At 41.6% G+C, this 20,213-nt stretch overlaps 1 protein-coding gene across 1 annotated transcript in view; it reads right to left on the bottom strand.

The window, feature by feature from the left end:
• Nucleotides 1–1,599: 1,599 nt before the first annotated feature.
• The window catches only part of CACNA2D3 (calcium voltage-gated channel auxiliary subunit alpha2delta 3), a gene marked incomplete at its 5' end in the record, with an annotated part of 605,771 nt that continues 587,157 nt past the window's right edge, over nucleotides 1,600–20,213 (bottom strand). The window contains 3 exons of the mRNA XM_039221819.1: nucleotides 1,600–2,012; nucleotides 4,257–4,339; nucleotides 4,559–4,671. Of these exons, the coding sequence (XP_039077750.1) occupies nucleotides 1,920–2,012; nucleotides 4,257–4,339; nucleotides 4,559–4,671 (289 nt within the window). The remainder of the gene's footprint in view (nucleotides 2,013–4,256; nucleotides 4,340–4,558; nucleotides 4,672–20,213) is intronic.

The following is a 20,213-nucleotide window of genomic DNA, read 5'->3' as shown; positions in this document are numbered from 1 at the left end:
TAGTTGTAAGAAACAAAAGTATGAGGAGGAAAGTCATTTTCCCAAGGTCATAATACCATATGCCATTGTTGTTGAGATGAGACTCTGAGTGAGGGGCTGAGAAGGAACAAGAGTCTTCAAGGGGTTTGGTTTGAGAAGCTGAGTTAGTCAGAAGTAAAGAGTTTGGTGGAGGACGATTGAGTTTTCTGCTCTGGACATCTTATGTTGGAGAAAACTATTAGATATACAAATAGATAAACGGAGTGGCTAGTTGACTGGTCACTGAGGGAACTGAGACTCTGAGGCACAGGGTGAGTGGGTCATTCACATGAAGTTGATGCCTGATGATGCCAGGAGCCAAGAGTGTGACTCACCTACACCATCTGCATGTCACTAAAAACGATGCCACACCATCGTTTGGAACAAGGAGTGAATTTATAGATAGTGAATAGTTAACAGATAGGGAGTGAAATTATAAATGTTTATTGGACACATATTTTGTATCATTAGTATCCAGCTATGGGCATTATTATATATTTCACCTATTGTTGCCAGTTCTTTAGAAATATAAAGAAGAATGGCAGGTCATGTCATGTTCTTTTTTTTAATAAAAAATACATTATGGTTTAGTGTATATATAATGCATTTTGATACTTGTGTGGGCGACATATGAATTCATTCATATATTTAGTGCACAGAAGTGAATAATATCAATGACCACCATGGTTATAATAGTAGATAGTCCCACAGTTGTTGACATTTTGATAGTTTAACATGTTACAGGATTGTTATATTGTCAACAATCTGGGAGGCATTAGAATTTCAAGAAGTAGAGCAATGTAGCATTATTTTTCCTATAAATACTGGCATCATTTTAGGAAAAGGCAGGATGACTGCATCAATTTTTTTTAAAAAGTATCAACAGAATAATGTGGTTTTTTTTTTTTTTTAAGCTTAAGTGGCATTCTCCCCATGACTTAGATGTCTGTCTCGTCTGTCTCATAAAATAAGGCATTCTTGATTCTAGTGAGGCATGGAAATTATTCCACTTTATTTGGTAACCATGATCCGGTGGAATCTGTTTTCTTTGGTTCAGGATCCAGTGTTTTAGGAATGCCTTACACGTCTGGGTAGTTTCACATCTTGTAATATTTGAGATCTAATTTCATCCCTTGTTTATGGGGAAATCCAGAAGCCAAATGCTCAAGCAGAAGCTTGAGAGTCATTTGTAGTCATTGTTCTCTTCCTCCATCAAATCTTTTCAGAACGAATTCCTCGCATTTATGACTTTATTCCTCTTCCCACATAGTTCAACACTTGAGTATCTTGGGAGCTCGTGTTCCCATCCAAATTATGATTTCTATTGAAGTTTAGTTCAAAAAAAATTATTCAGGGCTCTTTGTAATAAACGCTTCCCATGAAGATGATAGTTTGGTTTACTTCTGTAAACATTTTTATAACTGTGAGTGAAGCACCTAAACAATTTTTAAATATTTGTCTAGAATCTGCTTCAGAGCAAAGTCTCTGCCAACAACCGCCCTTTCCCGGTATCTGGAATGGGCAACTTTTCCATGCAATTCCATCTGTCTTGTCAGCAATAAAGCAAAACTCAAACGATTATGATTTTAATATACTTTATTTAAAAAGTACACAGTTTTAAATTGGTTTCAATGGGTTTCAAGCAGAAGGGACACTGCCCACTTGCAGCCCCATTTCTGATGAAGGGTGATTATCATGTAGCAAACTCACATTTGCATGACTGGCAAAGTAAAGAGGTAACTTTTTTTTTGTCAACATATCTTTAAGAGTTTATATCACGCACAGTTTAAAATCATGAGATGCTGATGGTTGGACTATATTTCATGTCTCCTATATCGCACCATATTTTGGTTCACAGTTTTTCCATAATTTAGCATGCCAAGAGAACATCTCAGTCAGTGTCACCTTGAGAAGAGCATCAAGAGCAGAGGGAAGAGGATAAGGACCATCTTGGCCTGCAGGCTCGGTGCACCCCCACACTCCCTTGCATTCTCCTACAGGGAAAGGCAGGGTCGGTTAGAGTGAGATGGATCCAAGATGCCTTGAACTTTCTGAGCTACATCGAGTCCCCAGACCTCTCCCCCCTCTCCAACGTAGGAATTGAGTCTTTTGGAAACTAGGTAATGCAAAGAAATGGACTTGTCTAAATTTCATCAAGTTTGTGATGAGAATCTCTGATTTCAGCTGTCAGTACATAAAATGCTCAAAGTTACTCTGTGCATATTATTATCCAGAACATTCAAGAGGCAAAAGACTGCTCGTGGAGATGTCTGCTGTGATCGAATCAGAACAGCAGAATATTGCCCTTCTAATGTCTTCCTGTCAGAATGTAAGTAAAGGTTGACATCGAACGGGCCTGATCGTTTCAGCACCGGCTGTAGAAGGTTTTGTGTGCCTTCTTTCTTTTCATTTGGGGAATGGAGGGCTTTGGTTTATAAAAATGAAATCATATGTAATCCTTTCTGCAGCATGCTTTTTATCCACTGGTTGATGGGAATTCTTCTAACTCCAGTTTTCTAGCTCTATTTTATCATTGATAGGCATTCATTCTCTTCTCGGTTATCTATTCCCGTGAACAGTGCTGGATACAGGTCATTACTAGTCCATGGTCCAGGCCTGGGCCCCTGCCTATGGTAAAGATGCCCAGGAGCGTGCATGCAGGGTGAGGGGTATTTTTTGCCTTTCGTGGCTGTAGCTGGGTAGTTCATCATTACCTGTACGTTCTGATCACTCAGTGATTTTTATCTTCATGCCCTTGATTTATTTGCATATGTACTTGCTTGACTTTTCATTTTTAAAAACTCTTTATGATTTGGTTTATAAATAATTTTCTAAGTAGTATAAGGTGGTTATTGACCGCAAATTATCTTTCTCCATAAAAAATATAATTTTTTTTACATAACTAGGTAAATTCTGTTTTTCTTTCACAACTGTCTGGTCTTGGATAGGAAGATTTCTCCAACTCCTAACATTTCTTGTGAGACTATTATTTTACCATTTAAATCTAATGTCTATTTTCTCCTTTGAATTGAACCTTGGTTATACCTAAGAATTTGTATTCTGTCCTACCGAACTTACCTTAACAGGCCTAGAAACCAAGGAAAAAAATACTAATTATTGGAATGTTTATCTTACATCTATTTACCAGAGCAAATTATCTCATTAACCCCAGAAGATTTCTATTCTAGTGATTTTGGTTGTCTACATAGACAGTCCTGGTTTTAACTGAAGTGATTTTAGTGGTTGGGGACTATTAGTTTTATTTGAATTTTATAAAAAGATTTTATTGTTCGAATTTTATCACTGAATTTTATCAAAGACCTTTCCAGCATATATTTGTATAATGTATTGATAGTGAACTTTCCTTTGAACATAGAAGCAAACATTCTCAGTAAATTCCAAGTTCTTTTTGGTCCTATATTGCCTTTAACATCTTTTTCTAGGACTTGGAGAATTTAAGAAAGATGAAAATTATTTGCTATTTAAAGGCGGGACTTAAAGACAGTCTGTTGGCTTTGGTGGCATTTTAAAAAATAGAAATCTTTCCAGTCTCCCTATAATAATAACTCGTCTAGGTTAGTTTTCCATTTTTCAAAGTGGGGTGGAATTAATTTTTAAATTTCTATTATTTTTGCTAGACTAAAAAGGTTTTTTGCCTATGGCATTTCAGGGCTTTGGTGGGGGAGGGGGGGATATTCCTGTTTTAGGTTAACCTTTCTCGATGCTAAGTTTAATTTTTTTGTGATCGTCACTTCAGTGCTGATGGAAGGCCTTTGTAGTTGTGCCTCTGTGCGGTGTGTATCATCTCCCCACAGGAACTGTGACTCTCAATCTGGTATCAGTATTGCCACTTATGCTTTACGTGAGTTTCTTGTCAATATAAGGCTGTCTAAAAAGTAAGCAGAGGGAAATACTCTGAACTACAATTTGAAATAAGTAAACCAAGATGGTCAGAGCCGCATTGCATGTAATAGCATGAAGAAAAAGAACTACAGCACGTTTGTAATAGGGAAGACAGTAAGAGGCTTTGAAATATATATACGGATATAATAAGACCATCAAGCACAGACTAAATAAGAAGGCACTGAGGGGCTGAAAGTAGAGTACCACTAGCCTTCCTTTGATTTGCCTGAAAGGATTGTTTCTTCACAAGTAAATTTCTTAGCTACAGTTCTTTGACACTTACAAGATTCTTGTGATTCTGGCAGAAAAAGAGCAGGAAGGGCTCTCAGACTTACCTCAGGATGGAAGCCATGACAAGACTCGGGACGCCTTCTGATCTTCTGAGCCTTTAAACGTTCACACTTAAGGGATTCATTATGTTGACCGTAGTTAAGGCATATTGCTAAGATGTCATCACTTTCCCTTACTCTGCATTTTGAAGGTCAAACCTTGGCACTGCACTTTCTTAATGACTTCTCTCTCTCCAGTAATGGAATGGCTGTCATTTCTCCCTAATATTTCTCCCCCAGGTCTCCTTCCTGTTGATCCCCCTCCCTGGATTCAGCAGCAGGGTCTGGACCTACACACAAAAGGATATACCTGATTTCAATGGGAGCCATGGTGATGGGGGTCACGGACTCACACAGGCAGCTGCTGTCCACCACCACCATGAACAGATTGCTGCTTGGGATTTGCTGGATGACAAAGGACCTGTTGAAACATGAAGCACAGACAGTGAGTGGTCATTTACCGTCCATCAAGTTAAGAATCCTGAGGAAAACTCCCCTGGGGAGTTAACTACTATAATTTTTTAGAAAACAGTTTTCAGAGACCACCTTACTACTAAAGTTGCCTCTTCCACAAGGTTCTTCAAGGTTAAATACCACGCTTCATGAAGAAGACAACAGTGCAGGAGGTGTAAGAAAACCTATGGGTATGGTGACACAGAAGTCGTAAAACTCACCTTGGGCAGACTGGAATGTTATATGTACACAATGGGAGAGTCAGAGTTGGCTAAATCATCTCAATTTCCAAGGCCTATGGGCTTGGGCTTTTCCAAGCCTTGCTTCCTTCTCCCAGTTTGCATTTGATGTTCCCAAAATGATGAAGTGAATTTCCTAGACCCTTCCTGTGCTGCTTTGCACAATGTCTGCCCATAACAGAGGTACGATATTGGCAGGAGATGGATGCTGGTCGCTGGGGAGTTCCACAGTTCTGGGGCCATGTGTGCCAGTGCTCAGGCTGTGGAGCAGCTTTGACATTGGGTCCATCAGTAAAGCTAAACCATTGGAAGTAAGCCTAATGACACCTCCTCTCTCATCACCAAACACTGTGAAATGACAAAGTAACGTCACCATAAAAATCACTCCTGGAGCAAGAAATGCTATTGGCTTTTTGGAGGAACAAATCAGCAAACAAAATGCCATATTCTTCCAGAGCAAACAGAGTAGCTCAATATTTAGCCATAAGCCTAGAACTGTCATATATTTTTTCACGACATTTCACTAAATTCAGTTCAGTCAGATGAAATAGACTGTAACATAACAAAATGGTCAATTTCTCACTAAGTTTTTACCTCCATTCATCTTTCTCTCAACAAATTTGTTCTATTCTCACCACAGTTTACTAAAATCATGCAATGAAGAAGAATCCTTCTGTTTTGTGGGAAACTATAATGGGGAGGAAGGACGACTACCTTTTTATTTTACCCATTACCACCTCATATGTTGAGTTATCCAAGAATGCCTTGGAGATTATAACACAACCGGTTTTTTGTCTACAAATGCTTTCGTCTGTTCATCTAATATCCTACAATTATGGTCATTGTTTTTCTTTATCCATAACAGGGAACAAGTCATGCCTTTCCTCAAAGATGCTTCCTGAATGCCTACACCCCTATCCATACTCTGGAACATGAACTCTCTGCTCTCCCACCCTCTCCACAACTCTATCTGGCTTGAGAAAAAAATTCAACTTTGCTGTCTCACTAAGATTTAAAAATTGTTGGCTTTACCTTCCCCTTTTAGCAGTACTACCTTCTCACCTCTGCAATGACTGTGCTCTAGCAGGTGGCCTCTTTGTAATGGATTATGCCTATCAGAATAAAAATAACCTACCTCAGAAGGTGCTCATCAGAAAACCAAAGATTTCCATGTTGGGGGCAAGCTAATAGAGTCTCAATGACAAATCCAAAACCAAGACCCTACAACTCTTTAAAGAACAAATGATTGACTAGACTAGTAAGCCAAATGAATCTACCAGATGGCAAATAAAGGAAAAATAGATTTTAAGAAAAGGTCCAAAGGGAGAGAGTATTTCCCAACTGAAGAAAAATTTGACTTTTCTTTTATTAAAAGGACCCATTCAAGCATGAGTGAAACTTCAGATCATGAAGGATACAGACCAATCTTAAAAGCTTCTCTGGAAAGAAATTACTTAAAGAATGAGAATAACACCAACTTCTCAATGGGGGACTTCAGATGAAGAAAACAGAGTAACATATTTAAAGTTTTGAGGGAGTGGAAAAAAGGAAAATAAAAGGTATGTCACAGTCCACAGGAAAATAGATTCTAACTTCAAATATAGGTAGAAAACTGTGTTTTAAAATTTAGGGATAATTACTGAAAAGAAACTGAAGAATGAAAATCTGATAATCCAAAACAGCATGGTAACACACATGTGCATAGACACACACACACACACACACACACACACACACACACACACCACTGCCAGGATATAAGATTATTTCCAATCACAATAAATGTCTGTTGGTTAGATTCACTTATTACAAGTCAGAGACTCAAAAAATATTAACTTTAAAAATGGCAGAGACTCTTAAACTGGATTTACCAGAACACCAGCATTATGCAGTTTGCAACAGACACTCCTGAAGCAGAATGACATGGGAGGATGTGAGGATACATCAGAAACATACTAATGACAAAAGAAAGGGACAGGTTTAGTAAGATTCTTCTACAAATATTCAGAAGGAAAAATCTTTAAGATGTAATAAATAGTTCATACTGAAAAACAGTATAGCAGTATAACAAGATAGGATGTAAACATTTATGATCAGAGTGTACAAATTCATAGAAAGTCCACAAGTCATTGATGAATATATTATCTATTAAAAAATGGAGTGTAGACTCTTCAGCTCTAAGCAACAGAGAATATAAGCTAGTTTCAAACACAGGGAACTAGAACACATTCCAAAGAGCTGAAAGCATCAATTACATGTTCTTCTCTCTCTTTTTAAATTTTTTTCCTCATGTTTACTTATTTTTGAGAGAGAGAGAGAGAGGGAGACAGAGCATGAGTGGGGGAGGGACAGAGAGAGAGAGAAACACAGAATCCAAGGCAGGCTCCAAGCTCTGAGCTGTCAGCACACAGCCCGATGTGGGGCTTCAACTCACAAACCATGAGATCATGACCTGATCTAAAGTCGGATGCTTAACTGACTGAACCACCCAGGCGCCCTCATGTTCTTCTCTTAGCGTAAGGATACAATCAGAAATAGCAAAATATATACAAACAGTGGAAATTAAAAATAAAATAAAAAAAAACACAGCCTATTAATCCTTGAGAATTTAAGAACAGCCCGGACTCAACTCTGTGCAGTATGAGCTTAGATAGGTTTATTGGGTTGGGGGTGGGGTGAAGTCGACCAGCTTTTGGATGAACTAAGCTTTTGGATGGAGAAGCTGGAAAAAATACAAATACAAGCCTGCACCTGTGCCCTACACTGGGTCTTCCCTCTGGTACCAGGGTTGAATACTGATGCCTCTCTCTTAAGCCAGCTCTCAGGCTTCTCCGAGGATGGGGCTGATGGAAGGGAAGAGAGGTCAACATTGCAGAGTTACCCTTGACCATCTGCCATTCCCTTCGGTTCACAAACATGCTGTCACATCTCCCACCTCAGGAAAAACAAAACTCTCCCTTGACCTCACCAGTACCCTGTTTCTCCTTTATAGTACAGTCCTGAAAAGAATTCTCCAGAATCTGGCCACTCCCCTGCACTCCTCCATTCACTGCCATTCTTCTATAGTCCTTACCACTCTACTGAATGTGTCTTGTGAAGGACTCATGACCTCACCACTTTTCTTCTCTGTCTCCAGTGCCTCTGCTTCCTCCTTCCTCGCTTCCTGTCTGCCCCTCGCCACCAACTGCGGTTTCCTTGGTAGGGAGACTGCATCTGTCTGCCCCCCACCCGACACCCCTGCTATCGGTTTCCCCCAGTACCCAGCGCTGTGCCTGAGATTGAGCAGATTCTCAGCAAAGATTTGTTGACTCAGGGACAAAAGGAATTTGTGAAGATAAAAGCAGAAGAATAAACGCAAATAAAACTGTGAAGATAACTGAAAGACCCAAATTCTGGTTTAGAAGAACACTGACATAAATCAGCCTTTGGCACAAAAGAAGTCACAGAGTCACATTAAAACCCAAAAGATCCAGAGGCATTTAAATATTTTAAGTGACTATTATGTATACCATTGTAAACAATTTGAAAACTTAGAGCAAACACACCTTTGGGGATAAAGTATAAATGATCAACATTTGGCTAAGCTGTAAAAACACAAGCAGTCCAAATGCCATGAAAAAAACCTGAAACGTTCATTGAGAATCTACCCACAAGTGCATATGACCAAATCACCCAAAGAACAGATATCAGTGTGTTCACAGCCAAGCCGTGTGAACCCACTGACCAACTAGTAGAATAAGAACTCAGCAAGCTGACCAGTTACATAATTAGCATATAAAACCACAGCCTATCCCTGACACAGGCAATAAGCAATGAAAGAAAATATTTATGAAATAAAGAACCATTGAGTCTATCAATAATGACTATAAAATGCCTAAGAATAAATGTAGCAAAAGACTTCTTTATGAAGAAAATGACTAAACTTTATTGAACATAAGAAGACAATTACAAAGAGGCACATAGGTGGCTCAGTCTGCTAAGCATCTGACTCTTGATTTTGGCTCAGGTCATCTCACACTTTGTGAGATCGAGCCCCATGTTGGGCTTCGTGTTGACAGCATGGAGCCTGCTTGGGATTCTTTCTCTTCTTCTCTCTGCCCCTCCCCTACTCACTCACTGTCTCAAAAATATAAATAAACATTTGAAAAAAGACAAACTAAGAAGTGGAAGGAAATACAATGGTTGTGGAAAGGAACACATATATATGAAACATGTCATTTCTCTTTCAATGGACCTTTTAATTCAAGCAAAGGAATTCAAAGAAATCCCTATTGGGACTGTTGATGGAATTTGAGATAACAATACTAAGACTCATTCAGAAAAGTAAATATTAAGAACAGTCTGACAATCATATAAACCTGAGTTTTAGAAAAAGGGAAACAAAGCCAAGGTGCATGCCCTAACCAGTATCGAAGCCCATGAGAGGATTTACAGAAAAGGAAACATAGTTGGACAGCTGATATATAAAACGGGGTTCAATCTCACTCAAAATTAGATAGCATAGAAGTTACAATGAGACTAAAGTAATGACATGAACTTTTCACTAGTGGATTGGCAAAAATTTCATCTACAGTACTGTCATGATGGAATCTGAAGAAGTGAACATCACTCTATACTGCTGGTAGAAAAGTGAACTTTTACAGCCATGAGGATAACAATTTGTTATTATTTGAGTGGACATCAAGTAGATTCCATTTTTTCAGTAGTTTTACCTCTCAGTAAGAGGCACTCTTATTCCAGAACCAGGAAGTCATCGGTAAAGATGTTCTTGGTAACATTGTTCATTGAGTAACAATGGGTAACAATGAAACCCACCTCAAAGTCCATCAACAGAGGAGAGATTAAGTAAGCAACAGTGTGTCCTTTCTATGGTCTACTTGGCACCGTATGAAAGGGTAAAGGAGACTGTTTACCACTGTGAAAGAATACCCCAAACACAGTAAGTGGGAAAACAATGTTGCAAAACTATAATAAAGTATGAATATTTAAGAATATTTATAAATATTCATTTAAGAGTATTTAATCCTGCTATAGAGAAAAAGAGAAAATAAGCGGAGTGGAAAAGATGTAGCCGATGTGTTAGGGGTAGCAAATCAGTAAGTAACTCCTAATTCCTGTTAGTCACACACACACATAAGAAAATGGACTACACAAGTAGACCACATGTGAGATGAACACAAAAAGGATAGTGCATATGAAGTGTCTTCCTAGCAATATGAAGAAGTCAAAGTACCAAATGAAATGAAATATTTGTAAGACACAAACTATGTCATCTCCAGAATTGATGGCGCTCATTTATATCATCCTTAAATTAACCCACTGGCAATTCCCATTCTCTGCCTGAGACACACAGGTAAAGTCATGGCGGCTCAGCAGATTGGAGGCAGGCTACAAACCTGCTCTCTCTCCAAAGAAGCGAGCATGTACTGGCCCAAGTCACCTTCTGTCTGGAGAGCCTCCATCCTTACCCTCAACTCTGGTCCTCCTACCATGTCATCAGTGGGATGGAGAGCAAGGGAGGTGTCAAGGGAAGAAGAGGAGGGCAAGGGGTAATTGTCAAACAAAATTAACTTAATCTCTAATGTTAAAGTTTTTTAGAAGGAGACAGTGTTCCTGTAGTCTTCAAACATTTATAAAATGGGCCACTGTGCTAAGGGCAGAGTATTGATAGTCTCACTCTACAAAAGACAAGAATGGGACTCAGAGAGGGTAACCAAACTCTTACTGAAGCTATGTGAATGAGACCTGCTCATGTCCATTTTGGAGATGAGGGAACAAGAGGCTGGAAAACTTCCTGGAGCAACAGGGGCTGACTGCAAGCCTTGAGGACCCGGGCCCATCGTGGGCCACAGGAGGCAGCACACCTCTCGTCTTGTATAAGAACTCTTAGTGCTCAAGCTCCTTGAGGCCAGACCCAGAGTGACCCAGTAACTTGCTTAATGACAAGGCAAGTTACTGTTTTTAGCCCATTTCCCCTCTTAGTAGAAGGCTCCCCAAGTGTTCTCTATGAAGCCCCACAGCAAACTTCTCTTCCCCCCACCAAATGCTAGATAATGAAAAGCCCTGTATGCAGCTATCCTGAAGCGTGGGGAACCCCTTACAAAGGACTTGCCAGCGGAAAGATTAACTGCTTTTCCATATTTTAAAGACTTACTGTCTGCTTATTAACATGGTGCTTCGGAGGGGTCTGGGCAATGTTAGCTGTACATTTATGTGCACAACGTGTATTTATGGCCCAGGGTGCAGGGTTGAACTTCATAAAACACACCTCCATCCAGCTGGGCCCAGCAGCCAGACTGACATCATTCTGCCGGGGAACTGTGGCCTGGTGGGTTTGCCTGGGGGCCAAAAAAGGCAGCAGGGAAATGCCTCAACGGAGACTCACAGCAGCGGTTTCTAAGCAGGGATAGGTCAAAATGCGTGAAATAAATTAGGTCCTCCAGGGAAAGAGGAGGGAAGAGGGAGGCAATCTGATGTGTCCATTGCCGGAACTGAAATAACGCAGTCCTCCCTTTTCCACTGGCTTTATACTGAGAAGACTAGCAGGGAAAAATGATGTGATTTCAAGACAGCTTCCCCTCTGACAAGAGAGACTATTAGCTGCACGCTATCCACCAAGGGGGCTCTGCTGACCACGTGAGGAAAGTGACCTTGCCGCTTCCCTACCGCACTCCCTGGACAAACATGCATAATGGGGTGGACTCGGGGAGGATACCCGGAGGGCCCACAATGCACATTTAGAGAACTTGGTCAGCTTGTCTTTTATTAATTGGGTACAAAACTCTGGCCTGACAAATAATTGGGGCAGGAAAGGCTATTTTTTAAACCTTTTTTTTATATTTACTTATTTTTGAGTGGGAGAAAGAAAGTGAGAGACAGAGTATGAGCAGTGGCGGGACAGAGAGAGAGGGAGACACAGAATCTGAAGCAGGCTCCAGGCTCTGAGCTGTCAGCACAGAACCTGATGTGGGGCTCCAAACCACAAACTGCGAGATCATGACCTGAGCCAAAGTTGGTCACTTAACCGACTGAACCGCCCAGGCGCCCCCAGGATAAACTCTTTAAAAAATCATTTTGAAGTCTTTCACACTTTACAGGTTTTCACCATTGATAAAATTCCCAGATTTTTATCCTGACAGGAAATAAAAGACAATGAGTAAGTCACAGGGGTTCTCACTCACAGGACTCTCCGCCAGGTGGCCTGGATATATAACTGCATCTCTCCATCAGGATCTTACTCTTGTTAGGGGTAGGAAAATGCCTGTCCTCCTCCAACGTACCCCCAAATGCCCTACACCGACCCAGGCCCATAACTTGTGGAAAGCAAACATTTGGTGCCTATTTAAATTCAAACCAGAAATTAAATATCAAGGGTTGTTCCAGTAGAACTCCACAGCCCTGCTAATGAATAGCGTTGGGGAGGGGCTGTAAAGCACCAGCACCTGCTCACGCCCAGCCCAAAGCAGGTAAAAGAATGAATAGCGGCGCCTCACCTGCTCACCCCCAAAAGCGTCAGGACTGCAGGGAAACGTGAAATAATTCCTTTCTTCCTTTCTGCTATGTTGAATTCGTGCTTTCTCATCTCTGAATGATATCTTGTACAGATTCCATAACACTCTGACAATTTTAGGTTAGTACAACAAGGCCAGTCTAGTTAACTGTTCTAATTTCATTCATAGTTCTAAGCTCTACACTGTTCTTCCTTCAAGCTTCAGGTTCTAGCCTCTTCAACAGTTGGGGTGGGAAGACTGAAGGAGTAAAGAGGCAGCATCTTCTATTTACCAAGGCTACAGGGCAATGGTCTCACCATGCTTGTTTTCTTACAATATAGCCTGGCCTCTGGTGCCTGCTGGGCAGCCCAGCATCCAAAGTTGGCTCTCTTGTGAGGTTATGATGGATTCTTCAGAGGACCAAAAGCCCCTCAACATGCCCCAACGGGGGCCACTCATGCAGCTCCTACCATGAGCAGTTACTGCCAAACTTCTTGCCTTTGTGAGGACTTTACCTGAAAGGCAGCCATCTTGTCAGGTTTAAGCAAGATGACATACTTTACACATTGCCCACCTGACCCTTGGGAAACACAGGTCTTTCCTGACCCAGATATAGGCCACTTCAGTGCTGCCCCTTCGCCAACCCTCACCCTTTCCCGCCAGGTCTTTCCCTGTTCAGACAGACACAAGGATGTATTAGTACATCTGTCGCCCAGCAGACATTTGACCAGTGCTAGACTTGCCCTTCTTCAGGCACCCCCAAAATATAGAAGAGTCTCTTGGAGCATTCACCCACTGCCTATCTGACTCCCAGCAGGAAACAATGCTCCCTGGAGCACTTCTTTCCATGAACCCGGATCTCTTAATAGGCCCCTGATCAGTGCTCACATGGCGGACCCAAGGCGGGCCAGTTGTCTGTCCTCAGATAGGCTTGGAGGTGGGGATTTCCAACTCTAGTGCCAGCTCGAGGGCTGTTCTCCTTAGAACCTGTGGTGCCTAGTGTCACTTTGTCCTCACCTCAACCTGGGGCTACAAGGAAACCCCCATTTTACATCCTGTTCACATCCTCCTATAAATCTATTCACGGGAGACACCCTGCATGGAATTGGAAAAGAGCCAGTGCTGTGGGATGTGTTCCGTAGGTGCGTAAAAGACACTGAACAAAAATCTTATCCCTGAAAACAATCTTTAAGAGAACAGAAATAGACACTTGATTACAAACCAAATTTAGCATTAGACTCAGGACAAACTGCCCGGAGCTGTCTAATTAGAGTTGGAAGAAGGCCTCATAGAGGCTCACTGTCCCTCAATTATTCATTCTTGTCCTGACAGTGCCAGCCTATGCAATTAAACCAGACAGAAGAAAGCCGATTAAATGTTTGAACAAAGGGAGGATTCACAGGTACCGAAAAGTTGTCTCTGCTCCCAGTTCCAGTAATTCTTACCCCTTTCCCCCCGAATCTTTTAAAAGTACCACCATCTATTGAGTCACTCAAGCCAGAGATCTGGACATAATTTTCAGCATGTTCCTCTTTGAACATCACCATGGGCTCATTTGACCATCTGGAGCCCACCTTCCTGTCTGCTGCCCTCAGGGCGGCCTCCCGGGGGAGCACATGTAGTCACAAGGGGGCCTACACTCAGAAGGGCTAGTCACTTAGGGTTTACTGCTCCGCAGTACTACCCTGAAATTTTTAATTTTATCTTTACATTTACATTCTTTACTTCGCCAAGTAGGACACGGCACCTCAGTCCAGTGATCAGTGGCAGGGAGAACCCAGCAGACACTGGGCTGCACACCCCAGAGTAACGGGGGCAGGAACTAGGGGTGCCTATGAGGGTCTGAGGGAGCACAAGATTAAACAGCACATAAACAGTATCCTAGCAGGTCAAGAGAGACCACAGGAAGAAGGAAAATGTCTTACCTTTTAGGTACCTTTCATGACACTTTTTCCCTGTTTTGAAGAAGCAGCCCACATTTTCATTTTCTACTGGGCCCTGCAAATTCTGTAGCTGGCCCTCCCAAACTGCTTTATTTTTAACACACCTCCCACCTGGCTTCCCTGCTATCAGCCCATTTCTTAAGGTGACAGTGCTTCCCAAATGCAAGGCTGACCACACCACCCCCCTCTTCATACTAACCTTCCAGGGCTCCTGTGGCATCTTACACACGGTCTGCACACGAGGGAAGCAAACCAGACCCTGTGTGACCCAGGCTGGCTCTCCCTCCAGCCTGATATCCCTAAGTCAACCTTCTTTCCGGACTTCCAGGGATGCTCCCTCCCCTGGGCCCTTGACTGCTTCCTGCTTCTTCTCCCTCAGTGCTGAGACCCACAGGGAGCTGATTACAATCACTCAGGGAACTTCTCGTTTTGGTCAGCTGATGCCTGGGCCTCACCTAAAACATATTATATTAGAAACCTGCATGTAGGGCCAAGGCATGTGTCTTTTTTAAAGCTACTTAAGTGATTCCAGGGTGCCGCGAAGGCTAAGACCCTACTACTGATCAAAAGGAGTGCTCCTTAAGCCTAATGTACTTACAAATCACCTGAGGATCTTGTTGAAATGCAGATTCTATTCAGTGGCTCTAGGGCGGGGTCAGTGATTCTGCTTTTCTCACCTGCTCCCTGGTAGTGTGATGCTGCTGGCTCAGAAACCAGCAAAGCTCTGAGTGTTAGCCACCTCTTCCCCACCCTTGGAGAACCCCATTTCAGTTCAAAAAGGCTTACTGAATGTTGCCTCCTCCATAAAGAACTTCATCTCTTAGAGAAGCACGGCCTCCATGCTCCTACGGCATACTGTAGATACCCGCAGCATCTTTGTAAGACACATACGCTTCCATACGCACGTGGAATGAGATGCCCGGAGCCATTTTAACCCCCTGGTGCCACCAAACGAAAAGGGATGGAAGGATAGACACTTTGCTCTAGGATACATTTAGAATGGTCTGAAAACTGTAAGGTATGGAACTTGTAGAAAGTTCTCTTTTGGTAACCCAGGGCAATACATGGATGTTAACCTCAAGAGCAGCTAAAAACGAGGTTCAAGAGGCCTGTGTGGGTGTCAGATAGGAGGCACAGGACACAAACATTAAGAAGCCATGAACAAAGAAAAAACTTTTTTTCCAATATGAGCTCAAATCAAAAATCAGAAAGGCAGACACTTCAAATTTTAGGGGTTGATTGTGCACTTAGGTCCCCCACAGGCCCCTTGACATAACTTATTCTAGGGTTGGTGGCGGTAGACATGGATTTCCTCAATACTACAATACCATGAGTAGGCCAACTAGTGTCTTTTCTCCCTTTCTTCTTTCCTCCCCCTCTCTCTAGCTCCTTCCCTCTCTCATCCCCTTCCTTTGTCCCTCTAGATAACCAGACAGGGAGCTATCTTATTTTTTAATTCAGGTGATTTTGTCTCCTCTTAGACTTCCAAGGACAAGACACAGACCTTGCTTCCTGTGCATCGGAAGCTGTGTACAAAAGCTGTGTACCTGTGCACGAAAGCTCACTGAATAATGATGGAAAAATAGTCAAAGATAAAAATATAATCCAAAGTAGCACCAGGCCCCTGGCAAATGAGTTGTACAGAATATAGTGTGAGGTTTAAGCAGCCCAGAGTGGTTTATTCTAAGGACTCTGCAAGATCCAAGCCTCCTTGCTTCTGGTTGATTTCAGAAAAGAGGGCCCTGCTGAAGTGCTCTAAAGCAGTTTTCTTTGATATCTAATCTCCCTTCTTTTGATATCAATATCCTGCTCTGTGCAGAACTCCACCCTTCCTTCAGGCAACCCAGGTGCTTGTGAAGAGCTGGCCCTGCCCAGGCATGTTACCTGAGCCCAAGATGATTGGTACAACCCCTTCCCCTAAAGAAAGTGACTGGTTCAGAGATGGGCACTGGACCTAAGTTACTCCAATCAGACTGAAACCAGTATCTTCTCTCGACTCCCAATTCCCAAAGGAGCTACTGGCAGCTTTTCTTTGCCCATGGATTGAAGTGTCTACTGGGAAATGTAAAGAGAAAACCCAAGTCGTGGTGACTAACCTTTGGAAAACTAGAGTAAGCCTTACCTGAAGCCTGCATCTCAACTTTTCACTTTATTGTTTAAGCTTGCTTGAGTTGAGCCTTCTTTTATTTGTAATAAAAGAATACTAGGTGATACACACCTAAATCCTTATGATGCTCAACATGTTGCCTGATCAAACTGTAACCAGAAAATTCAGGCTTTAGGGAGCTGAGCCCTAGAAGCCATCAGTTTGATTCCCACCACGTGCACTTTGGATGGCCTTCCAGGAACCAAACTGGTCAGGCTTCTCTTGCTCCATTTCACATAAGAAACGTGCTATGTTTTCATAGTTAAGAGCTGACATTAAATGGACCAAGCATGTTGTCTTTGTTATACTTACTTATTCAAAAATGTATACAATGGACACATTATGGCATTCCACTTGTGACTTGCTGATGAAGAGAGCACACAAAAAGCCTGAGGGTTGCTTTGTCTACAAGGCACAGTGTCCCATGGTGGTAATTATTATATTGCAGACAGAATGAGTCAAAGAGAGCCATGACAAGGACTTCCACTCATCCTCAGCCCCACCAAGGATCTGTTGAGATTTTTGGTGCAAACCCAGAGCCTGTAAATAACTTCAGCAGCAAATTCTTTGGCATTATCAGCACAAGGCAGGAGGCAAGGGAGGGTATTTTGTGTCTGAAAAGTGGGTGAGAGGGCCCCACAGAATAAAAAGCAAGAGGGACCCAATTTTCTTTTCTCATACTAGAAAAGAATCTCAAAAGAGCTACCAACAAGAGAAATTTTCAAACCTTTGCTTTTTTTTGTTCTAGTGTCTTCCATAAATCCTCTTAATTATGACATGAACAATTTTCCTCTAATCCCATAAGAAGAGTAAGGAATTTATTAAATATTTTCACTGCAACTATTAGTGTCTTTTCTTCCAAATAATGAGGGTAAGAGCGAACATGTATAGAGGGCTTGCCTTGTGCCAAGCACTTTCTCAAGCGGTTCCCCTTTAATCTTAATACCTACCCAGAGAGCTACCATCTTCATTTATTCAAGCTTTGAGAGAGTAAACATTTCCAAGTATAAAACCCATCAAGTATCAAAGTAAGAGTTACCATCTTCATTTATTCAAGCTTGGAGACGTTAAGCATTTCCAAATATAAAAACCAATCAAGTATCAGATCAAACCTCTTTTTTAACCCCTACTCAACATCATTGTCCTTGCTATTATCCCAGTCATCGCCATCTACTGTGTACCTATTGTGCGCAGCATGTGAAGGTCTTTTACTGAAAACTAACTGCAGAACAACTCCATTAGCAGGGTGATGTTATTCCTAAGTTATCAAAGGGGTACCTGAAGCTTACAGACTTTCAGTAATCTGGACCCATAGTGGCTTAAGAGAACACAGGTAATAGGCTTCAGAGCCACGGTCTGGATTTAAGTTGTCAGACTTCACAGACTACCATCCACCCACCAAACATTAAAATTACCTGTGGAGAAGTGTTCAGACACAATTCACTGATAAACCGGGAGCAGAGGCTCTGTCCCTAGACCTTCAGGGGCCAACTAAACATTCTCTTGGACTCGACATTTATAATTTCCCCCTCCCTAGCTTCACACTATCTTCCACAATCCCCCTGTGAACTGCCACATTCATTTAGCAAAATAGAGCAGCAGCAGCATCATAAACCACCAGGAGGCCTGAATAGACTCTACAGAATAAAGCATTCATGAGGAATTAAATATCTAATTTTAAGTGATCTGACAAAGTCAGACTCTGACCAACAATACTTGCTTTCTAAAAGACTGGACATCTTGCATTACATGAAAAAAGCACTTTGTCCAGCATACTATGTTGAGGGTAAGAAAATAAATAGGATAACTATGAGGCCAGTTTTGCACGGGGAGGGGGTGGAGTGGGGGGAAGAGACAGGAAGGAAATATAGCACTCTTTAAATACTTCTCCTTACTTCTGGTTTACAGATGAGGAAACGAGGCAGCTTCCCTGAAGTTATTAGGCTAATCAGTTATTAAGCAATGGGATTCCAATCAGGCCACCTGGCTCAGTTCTGAGTAGTGAGATTACATGTGATTTTACTTTATTCTCTATACACTTCTCTATGGTTTTGTTTTCTACAATGAGTAGGAATTGCATTTTAATAATAACTAAGAACTGTGGAATAATATCTTTCTATGTTTTAGGCTACAAACACTCATATTTGGAAAACTAAGTCTCTGTGATCAGCACTTTGTTGTTGTTTTTTTAATGTTTTATTTATTTCTGAGAGAGAGAGAGGCAGTATGAGCAGGGGAGGGCCAGAGAGAAGGAGATACAGAATCTGAAGCAGGCTCCAAGCTCTGAGCTAGCTGTCAGCACAGAGCCCAACGCGGAGCTAGAACCCATGAACTGTGAGATCGTGGCCTGAGCCAAAGTCGGACGCTCAACCAACTGAGCCACCCAGGCACCTCGTCAGCACTTCGCTTTATAATGTCAACAGTGAACCACCAGAAATAAGAAAAATCAGAGTGATATTCCTCCAAAATCATTTATTGAAAGAACATGGAAGCACCTCCTTAGTTTGTAATCTTGCTGTTCTGTTCCACATACCCAATTTGGCTGTATATCTTTGGGGTGATTCACATCAAGGAAGCCTCTCAGAGTCCCTCTATCATATCAGCTTAAAAACTACTTGGTCAATAGGTGAAGATGAATTCATTCCTACTGATTGGAATAAAGGCTGAGTCCATGTCTGTCTACTCTGACTCTAAGCTTTCTGAATTTGACATCTTGTAGCTTTGAAACCATGTCACACAGACAGAGTCAGACAAACCAGGTAGTGTGCTATAGTTTCTGATCTAACTTCTGAATCCAATGCTTCTAATAATTACCACATCTATTCAACAGTCCCTTATCACAAAACAGCAAGATTTTTCATTTTGAAGAGTACAAATACTGAGGCGGGGACTACAGCCATAGGGAAATTTCAAGAGAAACAGATATATTCCAGAAACACTGTATGTAAGGCAATGCTCTCAATTTTAAACATTGGTGCTCATGTAAATTTTTCTGATGATTGGTGATCTACTCCAAAACAGAGGGGGAAAATAGTCTCCCAGAACAAAAATCAGAACTAATCTTCCATATCCACACAGAGAATATCACTATGAAATAGAGAGTAGGAATAAAATGGAGGAGGTGGGAGATAATGGGGAGGGCCAGAAAGCTGACTGGTTCAAAAGCTAGGGAGTTGAATCAAGCTCCCCATGTGAAACCACCTATTTGTCACCTGTTATCCCCTCCTTCTCTCAGTCCTATCTCAAAAGTGATTTGCCTTCCCAATCTCACATTCTGAAAATCACATCCTTGTTTCCACCTTGCACAAAACTCTTTAATTTCTCCAGCCTGAGATAGCAGACATGGGTTATTTCTCTCCCCTTTAGATTCTTCTCTGTCAACTCTAAAGGGAAGCAGATATTTCTTATAAAAAGGAAAAAGCATTCTTTAGACTCAAAAAGTTAACTGAAAAAATTCTGAATGTTCAATTAACCTAGGGTGACACCTCTATACCATTTTTTAACTAGCATAGTCAACTTCTATACAAGACCAAGGTAAAAAGTTTTAAGGGCTGTAAACACTGTATTCCAGAGCTAGGGGCAAAAACAAAACTTAACCACCTAAGAAAGCCTAAAAACAAGGCACCAAAAGAACAAGATGATCCACTGGTAATTTAAATGCATAGTACTATAAAACTTACCACTTTCCACAG

This window comes from Hyaena hyaena, unplaced genomic scaffold (genome assembly GCF_003009895.1).
Source record: "Hyaena hyaena isolate Hyena2069 unplaced genomic scaffold, ASM300989v1 scaffold_1022, whole genome shotgun sequence".
In the NCBI taxonomy this organism is placed as follows: Eukaryota; Metazoa; Chordata; class Mammalia; order Carnivora; family Hyaenidae; genus Hyaena; species Hyaena hyaena.
The sequence above is the reverse complement of the archived record's forward strand: the minus strand, read 5'-3'. Positions and strand labels throughout refer to the sequence as shown.